The sequence below is a fragment of the Fundulus heteroclitus genome, chromosome 18 (genome assembly GCF_011125445.2).
Source record: "Fundulus heteroclitus isolate FHET01 chromosome 18, MU-UCD_Fhet_4.1, whole genome shotgun sequence".
In the NCBI taxonomy this organism is placed as follows: Eukaryota; Metazoa; Chordata; class Actinopteri; order Cyprinodontiformes; family Fundulidae; genus Fundulus; species Fundulus heteroclitus.
Window position 1 is genome coordinate 38,994,373 of NC_046378.1, and position 26,142 is coordinate 39,020,514.

Below are 26,142 nucleotides of genomic sequence, written 5' to 3' on the forward strand. Positions count from 1 at the left end.
TCCTCACCTTCTTCCTGAGTTTTGTTTTCCTTTATTTCTGGAGTGAAGCTCAGAATGACTACAATGACTTCGACTGGTGGGTCCCACACAGCACATGGACGCAGACAAACGTTCACAAAAGCACAAGCTTGGGTTTTATTTTATTATTTTAGCATCGTTAAACTCTTTGCTGTTGAAGTGAGTTCAGATTTGCTGTCGAGTCTGAATAAAATGTGGTGATGAAGTTGTATTAAGATTAATACTAAGATTAATACAGAGATTAAGACTCAAATTGGAGTCTAAAACTCCAGCCACACTAAATAAAAGACTTCAGACTCGACTTAGACTTGTTTTTTTAAAGAATTGACTTGGACTCGTGGTCTGAGATGTGAGCCGGGCGCACACTGTACGATTTTTCAATCGTTTTACTCAGCTACATCTCAAACTGTACAATGAAACCACACAATTTAAAAGTTCACAGTTCACCATATCTGTACTTACACTGTACGACGCTCTGATGCGATCTGACTGCTCACACCGTACGTCTAAAAACCACGTCGGACTCAGCGCCGTAGAGACATACCGCTTGTCGGACTCGTCTTCCCAGAAGCCAAACGTAAACAGTAGAAGAAGAAAAAGGCGGAAGTGTCGATGCTCTCTGTTAAATATGAGGCTCACTAGAACCAAACGCGCTGGCTTGGTAATTCTACGAGTTTCTCCTTCGTAGTTTGACTCCATGTCACACGTACCGCCGCCATGATTCTCTCCACTCCTGTGTTTTTATATGAGAAGAAGAAGAAGAAGAAGAATTCCCTTCTTTGCACATGCTCAGTGCGCGAGGTTGGGGGAAATCGGCTCGTAGCTCTGCTTCACCAGCAGGAGGCGCTCACGATCACTCAGGAGGGCCGACTGGATGTCAGACATGTTTGATTTTCATCCGACCGCAAGATTCCTGATCAGCAGGTGGTGGTGAGAGGCTGATCGCCCCTCGTTACCCGCTGGATACGACGCAGGACGCACCATGTCGCTGAAATGAAGCCCGATCCAAAAGATTGTAGCACAGCTGAAGAATCGGCCCAAACAGAGCAAAAGATCAAAAGTTACAGTGTACGCCCGGCTGTAGTAACAGTTTTTATCTCAGCTGGTATTTAATGTGAAAGGATGAGCTTATTAGCCACCGACGTCTGTGCATTATTATGGGATGTTAACAGCTTATAACAATCTGTTCATGTTAGCCATAGCTTCAAAATAAACACCCCAGGGATGTTTCTCCATCTTTTGATCATCGTTATTGTGAAAAATTTCTTAGCGTGATAAGAATTTGAGTTTATATTGACAATAAATTACAACTAGTGTTGCTTGAAAACCCCCAAAACAATCAGTATTATCATTATTGTTGCTTTTGCTCTTTTCTTTACTATTGGTTTCTGGAGAGCATCAAGAAATATCAAGAAATTCAAAAAAAATTTATTAAATGCAGTTACTTTGTACGGTTTAGTGATAAAAATCACACTTCTTTACATATTTTGAATTTTGTTTTAACCTTATGTTATACCATTAAATATGTTTGTGTTCGTTGGGCTGATTGACATGCAGTCAAAAAAAAAAGCTGCAAGAAGCTCTAAATAGTCTTTTATCGTCATTTTTATCGTTGTCACAATAGTGTTACAATATATCGTGATAAAATTTTAAGTCCATACTTTGGATCATTTCCGAACGAAATAAACGCTACAATCCTGTGACGTTATCCTGCCGCTAAGCTAGCTGCAACCTTACAAAGACACTTCTAGCTGGAAATATCAAAATAAAAGCACTTCCTGTTTCATTCAGTCAGAATGTTAACACTCATTTAATTACTAACTACAGTCCTACCCGTTCATACCTTAAATTTGAACATCTTTACGATTTAGGATCAGAACCAAAGACTTAAAAGGTGGATTTAGAAAATTATTTATTGATATTATATTTAAAAAAAAATCTCCAGCTCAGAGTAAGAAGAAGAAAATTCTCCAAACTATATTTTGTGCAATATATAATGAAAGGGCAAACAATCTTCTTCTTGACTTGTGCAGTTGCCTAATATTATTATAAATGTGTATATCTTGGAAGATTGGCAGGCTAACTTGTTTGGTTTTTATTTATTTTATTTTTTTTGCTTTTTGTACCTGTCCAGGTTTAATTTCGGGAATCTTGGTTTCTGGTTCCCCTGGTCTCTGGTCCTGCTGGTCATCGCTGCGGCTCTCTTCACATACATCGCCCTGTTACTGGTACGGACAGTGATACAATTATTTATTTAAAAAGCAGTTTAAAACATGTTGTAAATTCAGTTTGCACTGTAGGTGTATTTTTTTTTTTTGCATTCTTTACTAAAAGAGAAATGTTGAACCAAAGTGTTTCATAAAATGCCCTTTGCTCTCGGAGCAGTACATGACATTCACCATATGAGCTGCTCTGCTTGACCGAGGTGCCAAATATTATGCAACACTTATTATATAACACAATAAGAGACACAGAGGATCTTACAGAGACATCTGCTTCAGCGAGGAAGCATTGCACCAGCTTGACAAAAACAGTTCACTTTTATTGTTGACTGTTCTCCAGTTAAAGAGGGCCGAGGTTTAAAAGGTCAATTAATCTTTTTTTTGTTTGTTTGTGCATCTGTTTTAATTTCTTTGTGAGGATAATAAAGCATGTTTTGAAGCGAGGTTCTGTTGAGAGGTTTGAGCAGTCACTATCTTATCTGCAGCAGATGACTTTATTAACAGCAACACAAATATAAAAACTAGGGCTTTATTAATTTTAATTATACCAACCCACACTAAGCCACTGGCCATCGTTTATTGCTTCATGGGGTTCTATTCACTGACTTTAGTCACCAGCAGTAGACTAATCCATGCACCTGTAGACAATATGGTTCAGTATTACAACTCTTTAATGTGTAAAACCATCTTTTGGGGGATGGTGAAGTATATTCCTGCTCCTAACAGTGTTTATGAACTCTGCCCAGGTGTTGGCAGTGTGTCTGCTGTCTGAGGGTCAGAGGCTCTACCTTCACTGGAGCCACAAGGTAAAAAAAAAAACAAGCAAAAACAAGAATGTTTTTATTTAGCAGCGCCTCACAGAAGCGAGACGTGATGAAATGTGTTTTTCTGTCCTGCTTGTGTTGATGTCAGACTGGCATCATGGTGACTCTGGTGTTCTCCGTCACGGCCACCGGCATCCTGTCTGACCTCTGGAGCAAAGAGTGGAAGACTCTCCAGCTCTCCCTGCAGGTTAGCATCACCAAAACACCACGAAACAGCAAACAATAAAGCAGGATAACGGTTTAAAAAACATTGTGTTGTTCAGCATTTATATGGTTAATGACACGCTGGTTGTTTTATTTGTTTAGGTGACGGCTCCTTTCCTCCATGTGGCTGCTGTCTCACTCATGGCTGTCCTCTCCTGGCCGACTGCTTTGCACTTTTTCCGCATGAACAAGAGAGGTAAATAAACCGATTATTGTGTTATTTTCTCTGGTTTAAAGAAATTAGTAAGATTGAGCTCGGACCAGGTTATCCAGTTCCAATCTTTTCAGATGAACCTCATTATTTATATGAATCAAACAAATACTGTAAACTTAAATACTTCAGAACAGAATTAAAGTATGTTAGAACGGCATGTATGCTTCAGTAGCACAAACACGTTGAGTTTAAGGAGTTTATTTCAAACACGTAAAGAGAAGAAATAACAAAATTATTCCCCAATTGATACTCAAAAAACGAAATAAAAAAATATGTTTGTAATTGAGATATTTGAAAAGGTGCTTGAAGTACAATTGATTTAATCCCATGAACTCTCCAAAACATAATCTGTTTCCTTGTTTTAAATTATACAATAATAAATTCAATAGGAACTTAACTATAATCAAATCAAATTGCTTAGTTTTTCTGTATAAATAAAATAAATCAAAACAAATACAACTTCCTTTGACATCTCACTATTATAAAAATTAAAATTATTTCTGATAAAAATATCCATTCATACCACTATACATACTCTCAATAAGTGTGTGTATATATATATATATATATATATATATATATATATATATATAAGTTTGGTTCAGAGGCTATAGAATATAGGATGCCAAGGGGCTGAATACTTTTGTAAGTCACTGTGATATTTTATTTTTTTGAAGGTTCTGTCTTGGAAATTAACTTAAAAAAGTCCAGACTTAAACAGACCATCCATGGTTGAAAGCCCTGTAATATGCTTACATAAAAGTTGGTTCTGGATATAATTTTGTTAATAAATAAAATCATCATTTGAAAAATGACATTTGTGTCTCGTCACATGATCTCTGCCTTATATAGAAAATGATGAACAGAACCAGGCAACTGTGACAGAAAACCAAAAACAGAGGAAATCTGTGAGTGTTAGAAACTTCATGACGCCTAAACCTTCATGTGATCTAAACCTTTAATTTTACCGACCCATTTTATGACCACCTTGTCATATTCATTCCCTAAATAATTGATGGATGGGAATGCGTGGAGGGAAATGAGACAGAAGATAGATTAGTAAATGGTGTTCAGTGAGTTGACCTGAAGGCAAAGTGTCTCCGTTTTCCTTTCTGTCCCCGTTGTCTCTCTTAGTGCACCCCATCTTGTCCATCCCTGTTAATTAATTTATACATTAATTAATTTATTTATAATTTTATAATAAAGTGTTATAATAAAAAACAAATAATAAATAAATAATATATTTTTTTATAATTTTATACAAATTTTTTTAAATAAAATATAAATGAATAAAAAGAAAAAAAGAAAAAATATAAATAATTAAAAATATATTTTTAAAATAATTTTCTGATACAATTTTCTAATAAAAATTAATTAATAAATGAATATAAATAAATAAATAAAAGTATATAATAAATAAATAAATAAATAGAATTATTTTTTTTGATTACTCTGATCCCTTTTCTTCTTTCCGTCGTACCTCATCGCCTCGGTCTCTTTCCGTCCTGCGTCCTGTCAGACTCCGAATGGCTTTGACCTCCAGGTCTCTGCTTTTCTCGTCCCGTCTCCATGGGTACGGTCCCTTGTTGCCATGGTGACTCAGCAGATCCAGGGATGCTGAGTCACGTCGGGGTCTCCTGCTGGAGGAGCAGGAGCGACTCTAGCAATATAATCTCCTCATTTTTCAGCCAGTTATTTTTTTCTCTTTTTTTAGGTTACTGTGTACAGTAAAGATGGAAAATAGGTTTTATAAGCACAAGAAGCTGCGTTATATTGCCCTTTTCACACCTTACAGTACAGTGCTTTGCAGAAGTATTCATACCCCGAGTTTTACATTTTTATTATGAGTACAATACCAAACTTCCATGTATTTTAATTAGAGGTCGACCGATGTATCCACTAGCCGATATGTCTGGCCGATATTTTCCTGAATCGGTATCGGCCGATATGAGTGCGCGTATCGGCCGATACCGATTCATTAGCGTATTCAGCAGCCATGCCTTCAGATCACATGAAGCGCATACATTGCTACTCCATCCCTGGCAGAGAGTGGCTGGTAATGTTGTAAGATTTAGTGCCAACAACAACAAGGGTACGTTTTCAACTTTTAGTGCAGTTTTAACTGTCTAATTTAGCTGATCTGGCCTTTTGAAAGTCCTTTTCTCACTGTGAGTGGGAGGAAACAGCTGTGTGTCTGTTTCTATATCTAAAAACCAACATCTGATCTCCAGCTGGCGTGCTGTCACTGTGTTTGTTCCCATGGAGAATTATGTATCCACATACAGATAATGACCAATATCTACACATGCAGCATCTATCTTTACATAAATGTCCAAACACTGCAGCCTAAATCAATAATTAGATTAAGTAAATAATGTCTTTACCTATTTTAACTTTACTGCAAAACGCTGTTTATTTCCTCAGTGCGCACACACCAGTTTCTTTATTCTGTTGTGTGTTTTTTTTTTTTTTTAGTTCGGCAAGTCGTGGTCCTGGGTCTCTACCTGTCCGTGCTGTTCTCTCTCTACCTGGTTCCCCTGGGGATGTACTCGCCCTGCATCAAAGAGGCGGAAACCCTGGGTCCTGCCCCCGCCCTCATCGGCCACAGAGGAGCTCCCATGGTGAGACGCCTCCTTCAGCAGGAACAACCAGAGCAGAGGAGCAGAGGATATGTTGACGAGGGGGTTTCTGTTACAAGTTCTGATATCGGATGTAAAAGCAGAAATTTTACCCCCTTTCTGTAGAAAGATTTTGTAGTTTTAAGAGTTGTATACATTAAACGGTGGATTGGGAACATTGATTATGTTTAAGATATTTAGTTTTCTACAATCTCACATCAATTACTGCAGAAATATTTAAAATGAGCCGTACTCTGGCTCAGTTCTGGAGTTAAATATGATTCCTGATTTATTTCCGGTCCAATCAAGCTAAACTTAGGAGAGTTGGATCTTCTTTATCCGCGTAAATGTCCCAACAAGGAGGAAAATCACAAGAGGAATAATTACATTTGGTTATAAAGATCCAGCTCAGATCTTCCTGAAGCTTCCCGTTGAAGTTTAAACCGTGGTTCCAGGTTATGTTCCTTTATTCTGGACCAAACTCTGGTGTGAGGTGTTTAGATTAATGCCTTTTTCTGTTATTTTCTAACTAGTTGAACAGACGTTTCAAGGTTACCTCCAGGTCTATGCATGTAAAATTCAGGCTTATATTAGTAAAAAAACAACATATTTCTCTTTGCTTTAATTTTTTTTATTTTTTATTTAGGGTCACAATGGGTTCCACAGATGTGGACAGTATAACTCCACTCTGACTGGACCTTGTTGGTGATTTATTGTTTGTTTTGTGTCTCTGAAGCTCGCTCCAGAAAACACCTTGATGTCATTTGAAAAGGCAGTTGAAGCTGGAGGAGAAGGCCTGGAGACGGACGTCACAATAAGGTATCTTTTTTTTCTCCCCTACATTTGTTTATCAAAGACTACAGGATTTTATTTGCTGTAAAGCAGGTTTGCTTTGTATATAAGGATATATTCATGCATATCCATCCACACTGGTTTAAACGTTCAGGGTCACTGGGATTAGAACCAACAGCCTTCTTACTGCAATGGGGCCAACCACTGTGCCACTGAGCCACAGGATCATCACTACTGGATACATGGAGATCATTTAATCATAAGCTTGTTGGGCTTTGAGGTTTCATTCACAATGCCCTAGAATTAAACAGACACCATAAAGGAGGGAATGTTGCATTGTTAATTATGGCCTTCAGTGCATTTCCTTAAACCAATTACTGTTGATAAACAGGTGTCTACAACCTGTCTGTCCTGCTCCTGAAGCCAACAGCAGAGCAGAAGCTTCCCGTTGAACTGCAGCCGAGCTTTTTCCCCCATCGCACACATCAGCTCTCGCTGCTGACGTGTTTACAGCCTGGCTAATCCAGAGAGCGCTCCTGTTAACACCCAGATTGAAAAACTGCTCAAAAAAATGTCCCTTTTCCGTTCTGGTCTTATTTCTTTTTACTGAGGCCTTCCTATTGTTCTCATAAACATGAACGCGGTTTGCTTCTTGCGACTCTCGGCCATGTTCATTGCAGCGGAGCTACCAAAGCTAACCGCTAAGCTAACCTAGCCGCTAAGCTAACAGGATACACATAGCTCTCAACTCTCACGCATTGACCGTGTGACACACGCATTTCACTAACTTCACACGCTCACACGCAACACATGACATTTCACACGCAAACATGGAATTTCTCACGCATAAAAATCACAAAGCCCCTCTGGGCTGCGGACGACAAAACTCCGCCTTCTGCTGAGCTGTTTCGGCTTCTTTCACAGCTTGTGGCCATCAGTAATTCCTGCTGCAGTTCATGTTAACAGAGCAGCAGGAAGAGTGATCAGAGTTATGAATAATTTTAGTCTTAACCAGAGGTGAAAGTGAGCCGGTAAGGTCCTGTACCGCGTACACAGGAGGGGAGGGGGGGAGCTGCTGCCAATTGACCGGTTCATTCAGAACCAGTCATGGCTGCACGCTGGATCATAAAACAGTTCTGATAACCAGATGCAGTTTAAAAAGCCACTTGGTCTGTTTAAGTTTCGTTTTTATTAATTCTGCATTTTTTAACTACATGCACCGTATTTCTGTGCCTTCGCGCTTGCTCCTCTCCCCCCTCCTTTCCCTCGGAGCAGGTGCTTTCTGGGCGTCAGTGCGCCCAGAGCGCACTGACGAGAGCAATAGAGATTTGTCTAGTCAGCGCGGCGACTGACTGAGAAACCTGTCGCTGTGAAAGGTGATGAGAATGTTATAAACTGTAACAGTCTAGAAGTGCATTGATCTGAAAGGAGGGAGACATCAGCAGCTGGATCGTGCGTAAAGACGCAGCGTGAACCTCTGAGTGCTTCAGTGTTGCTGCTGAGGGGATCATAAAGGCTTGATGAAACTCAGCCTGATTCACCAATCAGGTTATAGATTTACAATGATAAACAACCCATAGATGAATGTGTAACAGCATAATAATTCGGTCAATAATTAAAATCTACTTAATTTTATTCAGTATTATTTGAACAATTGTGTATTATTTATGTTTTAATCCATTAACTGAACAATTAATTAAGTATTATTATTATTAAGTATTAATATGTCTCTTTCTCTTTTTAACACAAGTAATACATGTCTACTTCATTGTCTGGTGGGATAAAAATGAGATGGAGTTGACTCCACCGGCTCTTCCAGGGTCCGGTTAGCCCCGCCCCCAAACAAGCCCCGCCCCAAATTAGCATAATCTCACTCCTAACTTTTGATAAAAGTTGAGAGGTCTGAGGATACATAAACACTAGAAGTGCACATACACAGCCAGCAAGCAGAAACTCACAAGGAACGAGCACGCACACTGGCGTTAGGTGAGCGCGTCAGAATGATTGACATGTGGGAGAACCAATAAATAAGGAGATACCCCCAGAACTTGAGGGACAGAGGAGGGTGAGAGCAGGAACTAAACTCTGACCAATCTCTGCCATTCAGACCCAACGCCAGGGATGCGTCCTGCAGAGATCAATTTTTTTAAGCCACCTTTTTCAGACTACATCATGTATTGGCTACTTTCACGATGCAAGGTCCCAGTATAACAAAATTTCTATTTTTTTTGTTTGTGTCCTGCAGTGTAGCATTAAGAATTGTCTTAATGCCAAAGAGAGTCCAACCGATTTTACTTTCACAAGTGGAGCCTTACTGCTTTCACCATAGTGCTCTGCTTGATTTAAATATTAAAAAAATCTTTATTAGATTTTATTCTGGGACTATTTAACGTTCAATGGACACAACAGGAAGGTAGGAGAGAAAAAAAGAGAAAAGATGAGACAAAAGGGAGAAAAGGTGAAAGAGGAAAGGAAAGGGAGAGAGCAATATAACATCCTGAGTCTGCTTCTTACGGAAGAGGATTAGGGCCACTCAAAAAAAAAAAAAGACTACTAAATTCTGACTTTTTTCTCAGAATTCTGAGATTAAAGTCAGAATTCTGACTTTTTTCTCAGAATTCTGAGAAAAAAAGTCGGAGTTCTGAGAAAAAAAGTCGGAATTCTGAGAAAAAAGTCAGAATTCTGACTTTAATCTCAGAATTCTGAAAAAAAAGTCAGAATTCTGAGAAAAAAGTCAGAATTGAGTAGACTTTTTTTTGAGTGGCCCTACTCCTCTTCCGTAGATTCTACACCTGCAAAGAGAGATATAAAAAGAACAGCAAAACCAACCGATAAAATATTACAGTTACAAACAACCAACGCCTTGATACCATCACTAAAGAATATACAGTATTATTTAATATGACATGTAGAAATTGACAGCTGAAGATAATAAGAGAGGTTTTCTGTATAGAAGTTAATCTGTAACTACCTGAATCCAAGCACCTGTAGGTGTTTGTGAGAGTGCGCTTGTGTATGTAAAGTTTTTCCATAAGAAAAATGCTCAATAGTGGTTGTGAGAAGCGTTTCTATTTCCTTATCAAATCCTGATCACACACCATGTCGTCGCTCGCTGAATATCTTTTTCCACGTTTGCAGTTACGACGGCGTTCCCTTCCTGATGCACGATTCCACCCTGAGGAGGACCACCAACATCGCCGAGGTTTTCCCCAATCGGAGCCACCTCGACGCCTCCATGTTCACCTGGGCCGAGCTGCAGCAGCTGAACGCTGGCAGCTGGTTCTTATCGGTAATTAACAATTAACCAAGCATTTAAACAGCATTTTTAAATAAAACACTGCAAACAAACTGCTTTACAGTTAAAGAGAAATGACAAGACGCCCCAATCGAAAACCGTCTAATGGAAAATAAAAAGACATTCATCAAAGTATTAGAGATGAGGCGCTACATGATCTGACATCTTTTTCATTATCAAATACCAGTTTTCCACTGAATTTTCAACATTTTTGCTCATCCTTAATTTCTTTTTTAGACTTATTTGATCGTTTACAATATCTTTACAAATAAAATTCTGAAAGTGTGTTTATGTATTCAGCTCCCGTCACTCTGATGCGTCTGAATAAACGCCTCCAGAAGTCACTAATTCTGTTCCAACTCAGCCAGATTAGATGGAGAGCGTCTGTCTGGTCATAGATACTCGATTGGATTTAGGTCTGGACTTTGACTAGGCCATTCCAACATGAAAATACTTTGATCTGAACGCTTTAGCTGGATTAGGAACAGTGTCCTGCTGTGTTTTGCAGCTTTTTAAACAGGTTTCCCTCTGATATTTAGCTCCAGAAAGTAGGAAAGCATCCCCACAGCATGATGCTGCCACCGCCGTGTTTCCCATTGTCCTCAAACCTCTATGAAATCCTTTTTATCCTTTTATTTCCTATCTGAATTTATTTCTTGAAGTTATTTTTAACAAGTGTTAAATCTTGAAAAGTGGAGTCAAGAAAAAAATATTCAAGAAAAATGTTTTCTGAAAATAAATAAAATAAATTGTGCAAAGATCTATAAAACCAAGGTGATGAATAAGTTTGACAAAAATGTCAAAGTTGAGATGTGGCTTTAAATTAGATCTAAATCATAATAAAAATACTTTATTCCATAGAGAATTTACTGTTTTAGGTAATTGAATAAAGTCTATAAACCCTTTTATTCAACAACAAAAAAGAGTAAATTCATGGTTGTTTATTTTAAAATAAGAACCTTTAAATAATTTCAGATTCATAATTTAAAGGTGAAATGTTAACAATTAACTCTGCATTACCAGGTCGACGAAGGGAAACTAATTGGAAAAGGAGGGCAGATAAACACATTCACAACGACTGATTTAAGTTTTATTTAAATCATACCTGATCCAAAATGGTTATGCAAACATATTATCTTTGTCGTTTTCAGTCTAGAAGTTTCAAAGAAGTCTGTCTTCAACAAATGCATGAATCAAAACAAAAATCTAAGTTTTGATTTTCTGTTTCTTGCCTTTTTTTTAAGCCTCCTGATTTTAAAACATTTATTATTTGAATAATATTTTTTTTTTATTATTATTATTATTATTATTATTATTATTATTATTATTATTATTATTATTATTATTATTATTATTATTATTATTATTGTCTTGATTTGGTCTGTTTTTGTCCCGTAAAGCTCTTTGGTTAAACAAAAGATTTTTAAATGGGATTTATTAATAAAATGGATTTGGACTTATTCATGAAATCTAATAACTCTGTATTTTCAATAAAAGCATCAAACAACAGAATGTACTTTGTTACACATTTTTGACTTTAACAACAATTAAATAAAGGTTACAGGCGGATGTTTTAATGCATAAATGGGGATCATTTTTTTAAATTATTTTATTTGCATCCTTTTCAAACAGGGATTAATCAGCTCAGACGTCAGAAAACCAAAATAAAAACCCCGATATCTGGCTAAACCACATTGAGCAACTGAACAAATTGTTGTGATTATTTCTTTAAACTACAGCATCTCTTTTAACTTGCGTCTTTCTTATAGAGGGATCCGTTTGGTACCGCGTCGTCCCTGTCTGAGGTGGATCGCTCTCAGGCCCAAAACCAGTCCGTTCCCTCCTTGGCCCAGTTTCTGGAGGTAGCGGCTGCCAGCAGCAAACTGGTGCTGTTTGACCTGCGCAGGCCACCACACGGACATCCTTACAGGCGGTCCTACATCAACACGACTCTGAAGGTCATACAGGCCCACATCAACTCCTCACAGGTCCGCCATGGATGAGATCCTCTGGTTCTCCTCTCTGTTGGTCTCCAGGCAGATTTTATGTGCAGACGTAGAGTCGCCGTTGTTTATTTACTTTGTCTGTGCGCGCCTGCAGGTGCTGTGGCTGCCGTCTGAAGACAGGGAGCTGGTCTACGGTCTGGACCCAGAGCTGCAGCAGACCTCTGGAGTAAAAGCCTCCATCCAGCAACTGACAGACGATCACATCTCAAGGCTGAACCTGCACTACAGCACCATGTCCCAGCAGCAGATCTGGTATCTAACGGCTTTCATCACGTCACTCACAAGTTCAATACATTCATAGTTGGCAGCAACTTGGAGGATTTTGGAATCGCAGTGCCTTTTTAGAGTAGATGGAAAATGTTTTCAAAATGCATCTGCATTCAGCTCCCTTCACCCCAACACTTAGAAATAAAATCCAGTGCAACTAAATACCCACAGAAGCCATTGTACCTTAGTAAAAAAGCTCAAACCCTGTTAGATGGAGAACATTAATGCTCAATTCTTACCACAGACTAGCAGGTTTTCTCCCACTTTTGTCCCGTTTTCATCTCCACATCCACCATGTAGTAGGAAAGCATGATTCTGCCGTCACCCTGTTCCACCATGGGGTTCATGTGTGATGTGCAGCACTGGTGTGACATTGGTGGCATAAGCTCAGCGTCACCCATTTATCGTGGGGAAGAAACAGCGTGAGGAAAACTCCATCAAACTACATCAGCATGGATTTAGTTTCTGCTGCTCTCTCCATGCGACCCAGACACCACCGCACCAACGCTGAACCAGGAACACCTAATTCCTTTTTTAGCAGGGGCTTCACTTTGTGTGGTACTTAAGAAAATTTAATAAACTCCGTAAATATTTCTAAAATTAAATCAAATCTTTGGTCTTTCTTTCTCACACAGTGCATGTAGGTCAAAGCTGGTGAAGATTCTCAGTCATCCAGGTCATGGTCATTCCAGAAAAATTAAAAACAAAGCAGCTGGACTTGTTTTCCGTAGTTGAAGACGTTTCGCTTCCTCTCCAGGAAGCTTTCTCAATTCAAAAAGTCTGGAGTAATGTGGAGTAACCAGCTTTATACCATTGCCTCATTCGGGTGATCAAAACATTGCTCCTTTAAGCCAAGCCAATAATAACCCTAATGACTCCTCGTTACAGAGGAGTGGACCAGTTTCGGTTCAATCTGCATGTTATCTAAGCCATTACAAGGTCTTTGTTTGGTAATGGTATAAAGCTTGTTACTCCACATTACTCCAGACTTTTTTAATTGAGAAAGATTCCTGGAGAGGAAGCGAAACGTCTTCACTACGGAAAACAAGTCCAGTTGCTTTGTTTTTAATTGTTTTGGAATGTAGGCCAAAGGTTTCAGCTTTAGGCTCATCTCACCAGAGCACATTCTTCCACAAGTTGGCTCCTGCATGCCTTTTAGGGCCACTTTTAATGAAAAAGGCCAGATTTAGGGGGTCCAGATTTTGTTACCAGAACAACCAGTAACCCTTCTCCACATCTTCATTCCTGACCTGCCTGCTGCATTTATTACGGAGGTTAAATTACACACAGATGGTCCGTTTACTAATTAGGGGACGTCACAAAGCCGTTGGTTGCACTGGATTACAATTAGCGTATCAAAATGAAAGGGGCTGAATACAAATGCATGCAACGCTTTTCAGATTTTAATCAGGAAAAGCGTTAAAAAACGGCTGAACAACTATGTGCCACATTGTTGTTTTCTTATATAAAATCTCAATAAAATACGATCACTTTTGCTATTAGGCAGCAGCTCTGTTATCTTAACGTAAAATGTTATTTTACTACTTACAGGTGGTGGTTATAAATAGAATATCATGAAAAAGTTCATTACACACAGACTGATATATTTCTGTTTATTTCTTTTAATTTTGATGATTATAACTGACAACTAATGAAAACCCCAAATTCAGGATCTCAGAATATTATTTTTTTAAAAAAAAGCATTTCCAGAAATGTTGGCCAACTGAAAAGTATCAGCAGGAAAAGTGAGCATGCACAGCACTCAATGCTTCCCTGGATGACTGCAGCAATGTGGCGTGGCATGGAGTCCATCAGTCTGTGGCGCCGCTCAGGTGTGCTGAGAGCCCAGGTTGCTCTGATTGAGGCCTTCAGCTCTTCTGCATCGTTAGGTCTGCCGTATCACATCTTCACACTAAGCCATAGATGTTCTACGGTGTTAAGGTCAGGTGAGTCTGCAGGCCAGTTAAGAACAGGGACACTATGGTCCTTAAACCAGGTTCTGGTAGCTGTGGCACTGTGTGAAGCAACGTGGATTCTTTTCCTCGTCCTCCAGACTCTGGGTCCTTGGTTTCCAAAGGAAATGCAGAATTTACTTTCACCAGAGAACAGAACTGTGGACCAGTCAGCAGCAGTCCAGTCCTTTCTGTCTTTAGTCCAGGAGAGACGCTTCTGACGCCGTCTCTGGTTCCAGAGAGCTTTGACTCCAGGAACGCTGCAGCTGAACCAGGTCCTGCTGAAGATCCGACTCTTTGGGAATCTCCCCACGTTTCTCATGGGTTTTGTTTCACGATCCTCTCCAGGATGCAGTCATCACTGTTGCATGGACACTTTCTTGTACCACATCTTTACCTTCCCTCTGCCTTTCTATTAACGTGCTTGGACACAGAGCTCTGTGGACAGCTAGCTTCTCTAGCAATGGCTTTTTGTGATTGTGTCGCCTACAGAACTAGACTGAGAGAACATTTAAAAGCCTTTTGCAGGAGTTATAACTTAATTAGTTGATTAGACTGTGGAACCAGGGGTCTTCTACGGAAGAGGATTAGGGCCATTTAAAAAAAATAATGATAAAAGTCTATTCAATTCGGACTTTAATCTCAGAATTCTGATAAAAAAGTCAGAATTTAATAGAATATTTTTTTATGGCCCTAATGGTCTTCCGTAGTATTCAATATTGGACCTTTTCACAATATTCTCATTTTCTGAGATCCTGAAGTTGGGGTTTTCATTAGTTGTCAGTTATAATCATCAAAATTAAAAGAAAATAGAAACTTGAAAAATATCAGTCTGTATGTAATGAATGAATATAAAATACAAGTTTCACTTTTTGAATGAAAATACTGAAAAAAAAGAATCTACTTTTTCATGGTGTTCTAATTATATGACCAGCACCTATAAACGATCCGTGTGAAATTACTGATGGAAAATAGTTCCTGTGACTCATGCATCCACTGCAGTTTTCACATCCATCTACCTACAAAAGAAACAGCCCTATCTACGCGTTCTGTTATAAAACTGACATTTAATGTATACAAAATGTCCTAGTCTGTCTGCTGCTGCTTTTAGTTATGAAACTATGAGTCCTGGGACAGTCCATGCTGTTCTGTTAGGGAAAGAGGAGGTGAGGTTCAGGAAGCACTTGAAATGTGTCCAAAAGGAGCGGAGGAGGTAGAGATGAGTTAAAGGAGGCTCTGAATCGGTGTGCAGGAAACAAGTGGGAGGTTCTGGCATATAAACGGCATTTTGAGAAGAACAACGTGAACAAAATTGTGGAGAGACTCGTGAGAACGTTCAACACAACTTAATTTTCTCTTGTTACTCCTGATCCATCTTCAGCGTTCCTCCTTCCTGCCTCAAAGCAAAGACACATGGCTGAGTGTGTCTCTAAAGTTCACTTTTACGACGTTAATGTACCCAACATGGAAAGACCTGCTGTTTAAATGCTCATTTCATTATTGACCTGGAAGCCAGAATAAAAAGACTTTATTGTGCAGAAACACACTTATTGATTAGCGTCTAAAATAAAGCTGCTGTGCTTACTGTTACGCACTAAACTAACGCTTTCTAATCCGCTTATTGTTTGAGAAAATTAAGCAAATTAAAGTCCTGAGATAATAAAAATAACATATTTTTAACTTTGGGGTTAAAATCTGACCAAAAGGTAGAGATGTTTCATAATATGTAACAAGGGGACATGTAAATGTAGGCTTCAGGTTCTTTTTCCTCACCATCCAGTCTTCTCTTCTTTTGCTGAAAATCTTCGTCTCTGCTGTCTAAACAACAATTTACTAATGTAAATGAAAAATAATCGTGGAGAAATCTTCAGTCTTACATCACATGGAGAGACAGGATTGAGGATTGTTAGCGTTTTGGGATCAAAGATATGCACATTGTGAGATCAATGATGTTCAATTATAATTATTATTCTTCTACTGTTCTTAAGATTTGCTTTCATGCGCAGAAAGGCTGCAGTCTTACATTGTTGTTTGCCTTTCTTAAAGTCTGTGTTCTCTTGTTTTTCCCATTTTTAGGTGTGTCGCTCATTCTAAAGGTTTTTAGTATGGAGTGTATTTTGTTCCATTATTGTTACAAAGAACACGTTTTGTAAATGGAAATAAAATAAAACATGCAATCCAGAGATTAAACTTTGAGGAAATGCTTGCTCAGAAAAAGGTTTTCATATTTTCTTTTTTTTTTATTTCTCTTTCAGATTGAGTTTTATAAATTGTATTCTTTTCAAATTGCGTTTTACAGATCACATTCTCTTCACTTCTGGGGGCGGGCTTTCCTCTGGAGTGAGGAGCAAAGACGCATTTCTATTGGTCAGCAGGAACGTTAGCAACGTTTTTATTGGTCAATGTGCGTCTAGAGCGAGAAGTTTGGAGAATGTAATCTGCAAAACACAATTTAAAAAGAATGCAATTCATAAAACCCAATCTGAAAAAGCGAAATTAAAAAAAATAAAACTTGAGAATATAAAACCTGTTAAAAAAAAAATTTAAATAAAAAAGAATAAAATCAGAAAAAAATCATTTCAAATGTTTTTAAAAAAAATTAAATCTGAGAAAACAAAATTACTCTAAAAACTTTTTTTTGAGAATTTTTGCAAATTTTATTTCTGTATTGCATTTTTTTTATTTCCATTTACAAAATGTGTTCTTCACTTAGAACAATAATGGAACAAATTTCACTCCATACTTCAGGAAACCTTTCTTAGCGTGTAGCCATGTTCGTCTCTGATTGTTGTCACAATAAGGAGCGTTTAACAAAGGAGATCCTCTGATTTCATCCCAACCCCTCGCGCTCTCTCTACAGTAAATACCAGTCGGTGAACATCAGCACCAACCTGTACGTGATCAGCCAGCCGTGGCTCTACACGCTGGCCTGGTGTGCCGGCGCTCAGTCCGTCACCACCAACTCCGTCCACATCCTGTCCGGCATCAGCAAGCCCCTCTTCCTCATGGTGAGCAAAATCACATCTTATGCTTCGTTTTCAGGGGATCGTTCATGGGATTGATATATTTAGCAGTTTTACGCTGTTGTAGTAGCTTTAAAATAAAATACACAATTAGGCGATTCATTTTAGAAAGTTAATTAAAAAAGCCAAACTTAAATAACATATAGGTCCATTACAGTGATATATTGCAAGACTTCTGTTAATTTTAATGATTGTGGCCCATAGCGTGTGAAAATCCCAAAAGTTAAATTAGAAATAATTTCTATCACAGCAGACCAATTAAAAATAGATCATTGAACATTATAGGCACTTAAAACACCTGGTCTGGGCTCCTTTTGCATGAATTGCTGTATTATTACGACGTGGCATGGATGCGATCAGCATGTGGTTCTCCTGAGGTGTCGGTTCTGGTGTCGGCCATCTTCCTCTGGACCATTTAGTATGCGGTTAGAGGCAGGTCCGTTTGGCCAGTCCAGTGGTACCATTACCTTAAAGCAGGTTTAGTTTCTTGTGGAGCAGCTCAGTGACCATCGGTCCATTCAGCAGCCATGTTCTGGCTGCTGAATGGATCGATGACACAGAAAGCACAGAAGCTCACATTGACCCAGGAGTACTTTCTGTGTTAGATGGTAATAGAGGATGATCTGCCTCCCCTGATGATGTCACAGCTAACAGAACGCCAGACCAGGTGTACCTTCTATGAAGAGAAAAATAACAGAACAAAAAGTTAAAAGCTGAAATAACAACAAACAATGCAGATTGGAGAGCAGTAGGAGAACTCAGCAGAGAGAGAGAACTAGATCCTGCTGTCCTCCAGTAACCTAAGCCTATAGCAGTAAAACTATAAAGGTAGCTGAGAGTAACATGAGCCACTAGTTATAATTTTTGTCAAAAAGGAAAGTTTTAAGATTAGTCTTAAAAGTAGACGGGGTGTCTGCCTCACGGACCAAACTCTGGGAGTTGGTTCCACAGGAGAGGAGCCTGATAGCTAAAGGATCTGCCTCCCATTCTACTTTTAGAGACTCTAGGAACCACCAACAGACCTGCAGCCTGAGAGCGAAGTGCTCTGTTAGGAACATACGGGGTAATCAGAGCTCTGATATATGATGGAGCTTGATTATTAAGGGCTTTATACGTTAGAAGAAGAATTTTAAATTATATTCTTGATTTAACAGGAAGCCAATGGAGGGAAACTAAAATAGGAGAAAAATGATCCCTCTTGTTGATTTTCATCAGAACTCTTGCTGCAGCATTTTGGATCAGCTGAAGGCTTTGAACTGCATTTTGTGGACTTCCTGATAGTAAAGAATTACAATAGTCCAGCCTTGAAGTAACAAATGAATGGACTAGTTTATCAGGAGTAATGCACCTCTGCCCCTCCCCCACCTGTTTCTGTGCACTGCTACAGCCAGATTCTGTGGTCTGGAAACATTGAACAGACAGTTTAGAGGAACGTCGCTCTGTTCTCCATGTTCTTTACATTCTCAGCGTTAGACGTGGGGGGGGGGGGGGGGGGGGGGGGGGGGTGTATGATCCCTTCAACAAGTGTGGGTGTTTCATAATCATCTCTTTAAATGACATGTCACCACCTACACAACTCTGAGTACGGTTCTGTTCTTTCTCTCTCCCTCCAGACTGCAGAGGAATACACTCTCATGTGGATTCTCACCGATTCTGTGTCCGCCTTCCTCATCTTTGCAATTTTTACCTTCCACTGGTAAGACTTGCATCAAACACATAATTAATAAGGATGTCTGTTTGGTGGACAGGAGCTCTGTAGTGACTGAGTGGTTAAAGCATTAGAGCTGGAATTATTTTATATAAATAATAATTTTTTTAGTGTTATTTTTCAGCTGCAGATCAGGTTTTATGAGCTCAGCAGCGTTCTGGTCCTCTGGGACTTGCAAAAAACAGGATTTAAAAAAGCCATTAATCAATATAGATTATTATAGATGCGTGTAAAGGGAACTTGGGTAAAAAAACGGATCTCCAAGATTTACTCAATACTACAAGATCTCCAAAAAAGGTCTAGTGTATTATATTAAGCACAGGCGGGAGGAGGAGGTTCAATTGGATGCATTACAAGAAGAACCATAACAACCTCTTTAAGTTCTGATTTATGGAGGGAATTTACTTGGAAAAACATGGAGGTTTTTCATTTCTCCCAGAGTTAAGGAGCTCCAGAGTTAATGCCGGAAGAAATGTGGTTATAGTCAGCTGGTCAGTTCCATGTTTTCTGGGAATGCCTGAAGGGCTCCCCCTGCTGGCCAGAAGTGATTGAGACACTGTGTTCTACCTCGGCAATAATCCAACTGGACTGAAAAAAGAGGCAGATAAGTCTTATAAACACTACCGGCAGCCAGAAAAAAGGCCATAACAAGAAAATGGTTAAGAATCACAAACTGTTTGGGAATTTATTTATTTATTTAATCAGGACAGTGCACATTAATGAACAATCATATACTCTTGTACAGATTGTAAATGAGCCAGATTATAGCATAGATGCTAATTTACACCTGTCGTCCTGAGGCAGGAACAATAAAAAAAAAAAAAACACAAGATAACAAAATACAATATCAGTCAAAATACATAGACACACGTTCAAACAATGACATTACAAAAAAATTAAATTAGTGAGTGCATGACTGAGAACTTTTAAGAAACTGTTTAAGGTGCTTTTTAAATGTGCAGTAAGTGGGACATTCCCTAATGTTTGTTGGGAGGCTGTTCCAGAAGTGACCCCCTCTGACTGATAGAACAGTTTGTGGATGAACATAATAAACAAACTCTATGCAATGAAACAACTGACAGTTTTACTGAGATATTGGAAAAACTGAAACATTTTCTTACATTTCTTACACTGGTGCTTTATAAATATCCATAACTTTGTACCAAAAGCCAATAGAATGTTTTATTTCCTCTTACTTAATAGCTTTTTTTTTTGGTGAAAAAAATTATTTTTTTCTGTCTTTGGGATCTTTTTTTTTTCTATTGTTGTTCTAATAGAAAAACGCTCATGAAAAATAAGGAATCTAAAATAATATTTCAGTCTTCCTGAGCTCAGGATTGACATTAGGGAACATTATTTTACATTTCCAGACTTTTGACCCCCACCACCTCGTCTCAATGCGGCCTTTCCTCCTCCTTTCCTCCTCCATCGTCGCCTCCAAGTGAAAAATCAGAGGTGGGATCAGCAGGAGGTCGCCTCTCCTCCATGATCCGCCTTTTCTTGTCGCTCCTCTCGTCAACGCGACACGTGTCTCGGCCCGGGGGCTCATCAAAGCGGGCCCAGGGCCACACGTGGCAGCTCTTTGAAAGAGACTGGGCCGTGCTCTGCTGCTCTGATCCGGGTCTCTGCTTTGTGTCTCAGGTGGAGAGAGAGAGGCCTGCCCTTCGTGTCCGGCAGCCGTCAGACCCACGAGAACGGACCCTACAGCAAATTCAGAACCGGTAGGAGAGCAGTTCTGGTTCTGGTGTAGCTGCTGCTCTGTGTTTTCATTGTGAGGTCAAACTCATTTCTATATTGGGCCACTTTGGCTTCATGAAGTCATTAAAAAGGGCCGGTTGCACCTGTATAGATGATACTTTTGATTTCATAATTTCATTCCAGTTTGCATAAAAATGTAAGAAATTTCCCAGTAATGTCAAAGTATCAGCCTAAGTCCTGTTTGAACAGTTTATCTGCTAGAAAAGTTGATATTGGGGTGGATTACACTTTAAACTGTTGAAGCTCAGATCAGTTTTTATCCTCTGATGGCAGCAGCTGGCTGTGTGCCGACCAGCAGAGAAACGTTATTCTTACATGATTTCTGACGGTTGCTGTGTGTCGTCTGCCAGACTCTGCAGAGGTCGTCTGTATTGGCTGGAACCCGCTCCACTTTGACCCCCCCGCTGCAGCTACCATCGCCCTCCCCCTGGTCTTCAACCCATGACCCCCTGCATGCCATCTCATCCATTCAGGAACGCTGTATGCTTCATGTGTGTGATAGATTCAGACGTGTGCTGCAGACCTACGTTTAGAATCACCTTGTTGTCTTCCCAGGGGTCCGTTCTTCGTACGTCGCTAACTCAGTTAGCAGGATTTGATTGATGACGATTTGGCATGATCTTGGATTGTTTGGTTCTTCAAAACTCATCCTGCACTTGTTGTCATAGCAACATGTGCGCCAGCTTAAAACTGCTTGCTAACAGGCTTATTTCATGTAAACAAGATTAGATCACAGCTTTATAAGCGAAGCAGATAGGAAAGTCTGTCGTAGCCATGTCCATTTTTTACGACAGCAACCTGTTGCAGAAGAATAAATCGCAGAATTTTTCGAATTAATCACGTATTGCGAGACAGACGGTATCCTTTAGCGCAGCGCGGCAGTGTAATTGTAGAGAGATATCGTTTTTCTCGTGAAGCTGTTATTTACATAATTTGTTGGAACCACACATTAAGCGTTCAACACGGAGGAGTGATTGTTTTAACTTCATCCAAAGAGGGTTTTTTTTGACTGCATTTATAAGTGGCTTTTTAAAACACAGTATAATAATTAAAGGCTACCATTTTGTAGAATATTATTGTATTTCACTTTAACTTGTTCCCATGTTCTAGTGGGTCCTGTGGAGGCTCTGACATAAAACAACAAAGTAAATATGAGATTATTAAAATGCAAAAATTAATACTGTAGAAAGTGATAGAAACATCTACCATGGATAGTATTTACGCATTAATTTGTCTGCTGCTGTTTGCCGGCCCTCTCTCCTGGCTTTAGCAGACTTTAAGGTGTTCCCTGTCGTTTTAATTAATGACTCAAATTCGGCATAACCTTCCATTAAAAGCTCTTGTTCTGCTTGGGAGAAAAACTGTGAGCGTTCTTTGGCCATGCTGAACAGCCAATAGCAGCACTGCTAATCATTGTTTCTACTATCGATACATTTCCCCTTTTAAACAAACGCATGAACACACAGTTATCTCAGATAACTCAATCCAGCCATACTAATCGTAAACAACAGGTGTGTTGGAAGAACCCACTTAGCCGGATCATGATTAGCCGGATGAAATCATCTTGGATGTCTCATTTGATCTTGGATGTTTTAAGCAACGTACGAAGAACGGACCCCAGACCTTCATTTGTTTGTCCCGCATCGAGTCTAAAATCCCCTAAACTGTCCGCCTGCCTCTCTTTGCAGAGCTGAGTGACGTCTGGTCCATCTCCAGCGTGAACGGCCGACCCGACCTTCGGAGCGCGCCCGGTTCCCCCAGTAGCCCTCACCTGCCCACCATTACAGAGGAGTGACAGACGAGGCGCCCACTTCTGAGGCCAGGGTGTGTTTGGCATCAGATGTCCGATAATTAGATTTGATATGGGATTAAAAGTATAAAGTTTTTGAGCTAAAAACAGTAAATATGGAGAAAAAGGAGTTTATTTTCACTTCCTGTTCATCACCGAGCTGCATGACTCCAGCGGCGTCTGCATAGCGGGAGCAGGAGGGTCCACAGAACCACTAATGTGGGTCCAGGAGGTTCCTGTGAAGAACGTCATTTCTGGTCAGGAAATTAAACCCAAGAGTGGAGGAGAGAAAATATATGCAGCTGTAGAGATATCTGTAAATATGGAGCAGGACAGCCGTGCGATGGAGTATTTAATATGTTACGCACAAGCTTGGTCTGCTACTGTCAGCTGTGTGAACGCATTAGAGAAAAACCTTAAACCATGTCTAAAAAGGAGACCATTTATGCTTTTGTTTTCTATATTATGAAGTAAAAGTGTATAAAAATGATCCCTGTCAGTCATCTATGTCTGGCAAAACCAAATATTTAAGCATTTTTAGATTAAATGTCTACAGATTCATGTTTCCTGGACTGCAGGATAAACTCACAAGACAAATTTAATTCTCTATATGTTCCTTTTTATTTATATATCTGAAGACATGACCGGTCAAGCTTGTAAACAGCTCGACATAAACATTTATAATCATTAAATGCACACTTTAAACATAAGACTGATCGATTTAAATACAAAAATTGACGTACCTGTTGAGCCAAACGACTGAAGTTTTCATTTAAAAGTTATTTATTTGCACAGAATGCACAAAAGTGTCACTAATCCTCTTCTCAAAAATCCAAATGAGATAAAAAAAAAAACAGCTTTGTTCAAATCTACAGAAAACAATAATTCAGCATAACTGGTCTTCTTTAGATATTTATCAGTTGTTGTGTGGAGACGCCATATTGTGTGTGTGACCGATGACATCACACATAAGACCAACAAGCTTCAGTGAGGATTTTGTTACTGAGATTTTTTTTTTAAAGATGCCTGTTTTCTCTTTATCTGTAAGAAATGTAAAAATTAATTAATTTTTGTATTTTTAGTTTTAGTCGCTTTGTACCCGAAGGAAAGGAAGTCGTCAGACATCAGAAGGATCTTCTCAAACCGGCCCAAACAGATAATAGGCTGCAGCTTTACAGCAAAGTTGATCTATTTCATCCTTCTGAGCTTCCCGGTCAAAAACACGGTTGATTAGAAAATGTAGGTTCCCGCTAAAAATCTTAATTAGTTAATTTTAGGTTCTCCTGGGAACCCAAAGCGTGCCAATCGCTGCGGTGAGACACTAAAACCGGTTTACAGTGTGAACTCACCTCTGCGCCTGATTAAAAACGGACCGCTGATGGGCGGAAGGACTTAAATACATATTCTGAATGCTGGTATTTATAGTTAAAGAGAAATCCAAAATGACAAGAATCAGTATCAGCCGGTCAGAACTTAACAGAACCCGGTCCACAGCTCTGGGATGGGTTCGTCTCCGGCGAGGAAGTCGTGTCGGTCTTTGTTGGATTAATGAGCCGGATCGTGTTACTGGAAATCTGTGCCAGCTGTAAAAATTCTTTCTTTTCACGGGACAGCATTGATATAATCACCTTTCTGCTTAAATCGGTTCTGTGTTTAACATGTGAGCTCTTGTTTTTAGGTCTTTAAAGCCAAATGTTTCTGCGATGGAGAAGAACGAGGCTCACAGCTATAAGTGCCGTTAACAACAATGTAGATTAGCTTTTTAATTTTCTCCAGATACTAATTCTGCACCGTTAAGGTGAACGAACGTGAAAATATTTAGACAAACGCGTGTCGGATTTTAAAGTCGGACTCTGAGGCGCAGAAGAAAACAAAAAAAAGTAAAAAAAAAAAAATAATTTTTGCCTGAAATCAGAAATTATTCTGTTTTTAACTCTTTGTGACGTCTTTACGTGTTAAGCTCTTAGTCTTACTAGTATATTTGTGTTAAATATCGTAGCTGATCTTTAGGCTAAGCATTAAAGCTACAGTTCTATATTTATTCTATTGAATATGACGTTTTCCACCGTGAGACCGTTCATTTTTAGCGAGCGGGTCTGGTGACAATGCAGCCCTGCGTTGGTTTCCCTCTGGAGATGCTTTGCATTTTGAGCCTTGCATGTGTTGGATTCATCCAACTCTTGTTTTATAGACGCTTTATCAAAGTTTTTCCTGAAGCCAACATTATTTTTTATATCATTTGTAGCTCATGTAGGTTATTTTTAAGCGTGTTCTTGTGTTTCCCTTTTTTTTTTGGATATCCAGATGTTGATCTGAATGTTCCCCGATGAAAGTGTCTTCAGAGTTTTAAACTCAAAATGATGAGTTTTCCTGACTTTAATTTAGGGAAATTTCAAGATTAAACTTTCCTCTATTAGCTGCATCCAAATAGACGGGTTGGACGATCGTGCCTAGCACCAGTTAGTTGGTCTGCAGTAAAATACCAAAACACGTTTTATTCGCTGGCTTTTAACTTTAGACTCTGCTAAGAAGTGCAAATGAGGCAAATTTTTAGTATTTTCTGTTTTGATATCATCTACATGAAAGAAAGCTTTGCATGCTGAGCTGCATGTTTATTTACTAAAGTTAGTGCAAGCTGAGAAATTTAGAGTGTTTAAACTATCGGTTTTTAAACCAACAATGATAATAAGATCAGTTCTCTTCCATTTGTTCCGCGTTTTCAAACTTATTGGAGGAAAATAAAAAAAACAATTCTGGTTCTTATCAAATTATGTTGCAGCGTTGCCCTCACTGCAGACTCCTATGCTGGTTTTTAATTTTTATATTTTTACCCGTGTGCGTTTCTAAATGCTCCATTTACGTTTCACTTTGCTGCTGAGATGCGTGAATATCCCCACCGAGGGACAATAAAGGTCATTTCTATTCTATCAGCTGCCTGCAGCAAAATTAGTGGATGTATATTTTTTTAACAATGAAACTTTAATGTAACTTTAATTAAAGCAGTGGTTCTTGATGTAATTGCAGGAGGGGGCATGATAGAGATGGACAGGAAAAATGACCAATATTCAGAGGTTATTTAAATATATATATTGATGGCAATGTTGAATTACACAGTAAAATACTTAAACTAAACAATTACACTTTAAAAGTGGTAGTTTTGTGATTTAAAGACTACTGCAGTTTATTTTATTGCGATGTGTTTTACTGCAGTTTGCTTTGTTCGATTGTCAAAACTTTTTTAAATTACAGGTGGGCTACCAAGAAAAGTTTTGGAACCACTGCATTAAAGTGACATGAAAGCCGGAGATTTGTCAGAATTTATGAGGATAACTATTCAGCTATAAAATATGACTTCTGTTAAATTTAATCACTTTATTGCTGCTTATAATTAAAAACTTAACATCTTCAACGGTGAATTACTGCCGCCACGAAAAAGGAGGTTTTCCTTTTTC

General features: G+C 39.0%; 1 protein-coding gene across 2 annotated transcripts; it reads left to right on the top strand.

The window, feature by feature from the left end:
* The first annotated feature begins 2,186 nt into the window (after positions 1–2,186).
* Positions 2,187–22,706, top strand: gdpd4a (glycerophosphodiester phosphodiesterase domain containing 4a). Of its 2 annotated transcripts, none has more exons than XM_036149542.1 (14): positions 2,187–2,246; positions 2,987–3,046; positions 3,153–3,251; positions 3,371–3,464; positions 5,958–6,103; positions 6,837–6,919; positions 10,031–10,181; positions 11,957–12,175; positions 12,288–12,445; positions 17,273–17,420; positions 19,049–19,131; positions 20,785–20,864; positions 21,252–21,392; positions 22,590–22,706. In XM_036149542.1, the coding sequence occupies exons 3-13, from the start codon at positions 3,162–3,164 to the stop codon at positions 21,344–21,346; spliced, it is 1,347 nt and encodes a 448-aa protein (XP_036005435.1). In that variant the 5' UTR covers positions 2,187–2,246; positions 2,987–3,046; positions 3,153–3,161; the 3' UTR covers positions 21,347–21,392; positions 22,590–22,706. The 2 variants fall into 2 exon arrangements, with proteins under 2 accessions (XP_036005435.1, XP_036005436.1); XM_036149543.1 differs by having other exon boundaries at positions 21,252–21,381; positions 22,590–22,704.
* Positions 22,707–26,142: the final 3,436 nt, after the last annotated feature.

Coding starts and splice junctions, on each gene's coding strand:
- gdpd4a (XM_036149542.1), top strand. CDS start 3,162: ATGGTGACTCTGGTGTTCTCCGTCACGGCCACCGGCATCCTGTCTGAC. Junction 6,104..6,836: donor GCCACAGAGGAGCTCCCATG/GTGAGACGCCTC, acceptor GTGTCTCTGAAG/CTCGCTCCAGAAAACACCTT. Junction 6,920..10,030: donor GAGACGGACGTCACAATAAG/GTATCTTTTTTT, acceptor CCACGTTTGCAG/TTACGACGGCGTTCCCTTCC.